Source organism: Cyprinodon tularosa, unplaced genomic scaffold (genome assembly GCF_016077235.1).
Source record: "Cyprinodon tularosa strain WSP-4 unplaced genomic scaffold, ASM1607723v1 ctg161, whole genome shotgun sequence".
Lineage (NCBI taxonomy): Eukaryota > Metazoa > Chordata > Actinopteri > Cyprinodontiformes > Cyprinodontidae > Cyprinodon > Cyprinodon tularosa.
The window spans coordinates 80575-85468 of NW_024038449.1; the positions used below are offsets into that span (position 1 = coordinate 80575).

Below are 4894 nucleotides of genomic sequence, written 5' to 3' on the forward strand. Positions count from 1 at the left end.
TATGCAGATCTTCTAAAGTAGGCATGAGTCCTAAACTTATTGACGTTTTCTTTCTGTTGATTCCTATTCTGCAGTCACCAAAGGTTTCGTGTACAGCTCCTTCCTCAAACCGTACAACCCACGCAGGAGCCACTCTGACGTCTCCATTGAGAGCCACTCATCCAACGAATCCGGGTACGGCGGCTCCTCCCCCGTTTTCTCCCGCCAGAACAGCAACAGCACTTTAACCTTCAACCAGGAGACGGCCACCGTCAGCTTCTCCACCTCACAGTCCAAGAACCACTCTTCACCCCAGCCGTCGTTAGAATCTGCCTCGTCTCGCCGAAGCCACCACAGAGACGCGACGCCCAACCCCGACAGCAGCATCCAGAACTCCTCGGCCCAGAATCACTCGAACCGCAGAGATTTCCCGGACTCAACTCGCAGGAATGCCGCCGATCACAGAGACTCGGAGCAGCCCTACGGGCACAGAGACTCGTACGATTCCAGGTACGAGAGCAGAAACAGAGACACATCGGACTTCTACGAGACGGACTCGTCTTCTTCTCAGAAGAACAGCAGCCGATCAAAAAGACACGGACATGCAGAGAAGAGCTACAGTTCGCCACAGTGGAGGAGTGGAGATGGTAGCATCCCAAGGAAGTCTGCTTACAGCCGAGAGGAACACAATGAGCCGGAACCAGAACCAGAACCAGAACTTGAACTAGATGGTCATCAGGTGAGACTTTGAATGCTAAGCTCAAATTTATTAGGATTTCGCTTTTCTTCCTGCTTTTTACACATCACTACCACGACTTTTAACACATTTTAACAAAAGGTACTGCATGGATGTAAAGTTGGATAAAAAAAAAAAAGGATATTTTGTTTTTTTTGTGTTTTTAACTCCAGCCTAGCTTCACTTCCGAGTCCTTATTAGATTAAAGTTTGAGTAGGTCATTCTAACAGGTCTTGGTCTAGACTAGGGCTGCAATTAATGATTATTTTGTAAATAGATTAATCTGTCGATTATTTTTTTCGATTAATCGATTAATAAACGGATAGCCAAGGATTCCCAGATGAAACTTCGACTTTTCCACTGGAGGAGTTCTGGATAGAGCATATGGACAGATGGAAAAGCTTTTTTATCTTAAGGATAAAAAATTAATTTATTATTATACGATTTTGGTATAATTACTGTTGCTCTGTTGTCTAAAGGTGTGTTTTTGAGTCTCAATACTCTAACAATTGATTGCGGTTAATTTTATTAATTGTTTCATCCTATTTTAAACCATTTGTCTCAAACTCTTAACTGTCCCGCTGCTATTAAGGTTCTTCCCTCAATTCTGACGATCTGAGCAAAATAACAATCATCCTAAACATGCTTACTTGTCTTGTTTTTTTTTTTTTTGTAAAGTCCTAATAAAACTTATTTAAGTTGCATTTATAAGGCAACAAACCAAGAAAAAAATGTTTAAGAATACTTTTGCAGGTCATTGTGTTCGGAAATATTAGTCAAGTTTAAATCGGATTTATAGGTAAATTAATGTAGAGCATTGAAAACAAAAAAACATAAAAATATCTTCTTTGTTTTATTAGATTTACTACGCTCTGTACTCCTTCAACGCCCGCTGCGCCAATGAAATGAGCATCTCTGCGAACGAGCGTCTGCGCATCTTGGAGTTCCAGGACATGAACGGAAACAGCGAGTGGTGGCTAGGGGAAGCCGACGGAGGAAGACGAGGATACGTGCCTTCCAAGTACATCCGCAAATCTGAGTACACATGAACAAGCTCATCGCCGGAGGACAGTTCGGTCTGAGGAACTTTGCGAGCTTTGAGCGAACAAAAACATACAAAGAAAACAAGCATATTACTGTAACTTATTCTCAAACAGATCTCCTTGACTTTGAAATGGACTTTACAACTCATGCTACTGGGATTGTTTGTATTTATATACTTTTTTTTAAAAGATATTTTTTTACTAACTAGAAGGTGCACTTTGACCTTCTGTTCCCACATCATTACCTGTGAAATGCCATATTATCTGATGCCATGCACCATCAGTTTGCATGTTAAACATTGGGAGAATGCAATGAAAATTTTTAGGGCTATTTTTTTTCCCATCATGTGGCTTTTGACTCCTCTACTTCAGCCCAGGAGCATAAGATGCTGCAGATTTCTGCCACGCTGGACAACAATCAACCTCTGAGGCACTTATTTTGGTCGCACATTTGCGGTGTCTGCAGAACAATCACCGACAGCTTGGAGTGTTGTGTGGGTTTAACGCAAATCTTCTGGGTTCAAATCAGAACAAAAAAATTCAAGTGCATAAAACGTTATGGTTTACAGCTCTGCTTTTGAACTCGTCTCAGCTTCCTGGTTTCTTGTGTTAACCAGATGGGTTGGATCTTCCTGTAAGGAATGTTGCAGCCTGATTCAGTTCCTCTCCACATGCTTCCGTTGTCTGTTCTGGCCATATTAAGACTTATGATCTTGTGCTCAATGTAAGGTATTCCCTGTTTGAATAAAATACTGATCAGATGAAGACTAACCTGTTTGTAAGTTTGTTTCATGCCTCTATAACGGATCTAACTTAGTTGGGTAGGTTTTGTGATAATAAGCACCTTTTCTTACGTAACCAAACATGATAATCAAAAGAACTTGTTATTAAGCGGGTTTTATAGAATATGTGAAGCAAAAAGTAAGGTCATAATTAGGTTTATCTATGTGAAATAAACATTTTTTTTTTACTATTGGGAAAAGTCTTGAATTTGATTAAGGATTTTCTAGAGATTGAACTTTATTGATCTCACAATGGAGAAATTAACTCTGTTTTTATCTCATCCACTTTTGGGGAGCAGTGGGCTGCCACTGTGCAGTGCATGGGGAGCAGTGTGGGGTTAAGGGTCTTGCAAAGAGACCCGGGGTGTTGGCTGTGGGGATCGAACCAGGTACTTGCAACCTTTTCAGAGGTTGAAGCGCACTGCTTTAACCACTAGGCAGCCACTTTAGACCTGGATTATTGTGAAACAGGAAAACGAATGTTTCTTCATTTATTTCACATCCCAATTCTTGTTCTTCTTTAAAAGACCAATCACATAGCTCATGCACAACAAAAGGCTGCAACAATCCAGAAGAACAAAGGCCGGCTATTTGATTTGTATCTGACTTGGAATGTGTGCAGCAGGATGGACCTCCATGCTGCTTAAATACATCAGCTCACCTATTAGAGATTGCTCTGTACTAGGCAACAGAATTGAAAAAGACTCCTGGAACTGAACTGAACGAAAGTCTGGTTGCCTTCCAATTTAAGCCTGTTTGTGGTTGCCATGACTAGGATTACGGAGAAATTAGATAGGCTTGTTCTTTGATTCTTTGATGCTTTCCTTATGTCCTTCCTGAATCCCAACTTTGTGTCGTATTCTCTTTCCTCCTTTCCATCCCTTACTCTTAACTACTGACTATGTATCCTACCAGTGGTGGACGTAGGTACTAAAATGTAGTAATAGAGTAAAAGTATTGATACTAATAGTCAAAACAACTACAAGTAAAAGTTACTCAGTCAGACATCTACTCAAGTTAAAGTATAGAAGTACTAAATTTAAAAAGATACTGAAGTATTCAAAAGTAAATGCATTTAAAAAAGTATACAAATTACATTTTCTAATAGTAAATTTCTGTATAATTTTAAAGAACCTTGTAACTTTCAGAAACCACATGCTGATTGATGCCTAGAACCACCTGCTACAGATTCTACACCACCTGAAAAGTACTTCAGCATAAAAATACCCCCCAAAAAAACAAGAACAGCAATTCTAACTTCTTTATTTGACATTCAAAAACAAATCAAAAAGAAAACAGGAGTGTCTTGATTTTCCTCATGCTTTCACTATGGAATAGAGGTTTAAACTCATCCAAATTGCAACAACTAACACCTTATGTGAGTTTCTCATATTTGTGGAATGCCATTAAATCTCTAAAACACTGGTGTCTAAATTCAGTCCTAAGTGCTGCTATCTTTTATGTTGAAATTGCATTTCAAGAAATAAAAACGGCAACAGTCGATTACAAAGCTACGCTGAGCAAAAGGGAATAAGAACTAGCAGCTTCCTCAAAATGTAGTGGAGTAGAAAGTTATAAGTTATAAGTTGCAAATAAAGACAAGGCATAGATTGCAATGAAAAACTTTATTAGGACGCCGACAAAAGCAAGCATTAACTCTCAGCCCAGCTTTGAGTGACAGAAAACATAAAAAAAACCTCAAAAAGCTGAACCTGCCAGAATCAAATGTTTTATTTTTTCTAAATAAAGGAGCTTTGCTCAAAGTGCACTAAATGATCGATCTTAAGCTACAATGAGAGTTTTGATGCACTCTTCACCAACAGCCTTTGCTTTTACACTTATGATCAAATGCTGGTCATGAAAACAATTTCAGGTCCAGCTCTCTCACACCAAAAACACAAGCTTTAGTTCTAGTATTTCCTTTCGCTTATTTTCCTTCCTGCAACATGTTTAACTCTCTTTCCAGGTCAAATTCCTGGAATATCCTAAAATCCCTTCTGTTCAAAACATACATAAACCCTTTAGCTCACATTACAAATTAAGCCTTGGTTCAACGTTCTGGATGTCCTTCTTTGCAGCAGTTTATTGCATCAATATGGCCATTTTGAAAAATGTATCTTTTGTTAATTTCACTAAACTCCACAGAAGAGGATTAGGGCCAGTGGAAAAAAACAAAGTTAGATGATTTTAAAATTTTATTTCAGTTTAGTATGGGAAAAAAGTCAGAATTCTGACTTTTTTCTCAGAATTCTGACTAAATTCTGACAATAAAAAAGTCAGAATTCTGAGATTAAAGTCAGAATTCTGAATTTTTTCCCATACTAAATTGAAATAAAATTTAAAAATCAGTTAAC

At 38.6% G+C, this 4894-nt stretch overlaps 1 protein-coding gene across 4 annotated transcripts in view; it reads left to right on the forward strand.

Annotated features, from left to right (window-relative positions):
- The window catches only part of LOC119780497 (dynamin binding protein), a 72423-nt gene extending 69894 nt beyond the window's left edge, over positions 1-2529 (forward strand). For all 4 annotated transcript variants that reach the window (XM_038280561.1, XM_038280562.1, XM_038280563.1 and 1 more), the window contains 2 exons: positions 75-718; positions 1576-2529. In XM_038280561.1, the coding sequence (XP_038136489.1) occupies positions 75-718; positions 1576-1764 (833 nt within the window). In that variant the 3' untranslated portion in view covers positions 1765-2529. The remainder of the gene's footprint in view (positions 1-74; positions 719-1575) is intronic.
- Positions 2530-4894: the final 2365 nt, after the last annotated feature.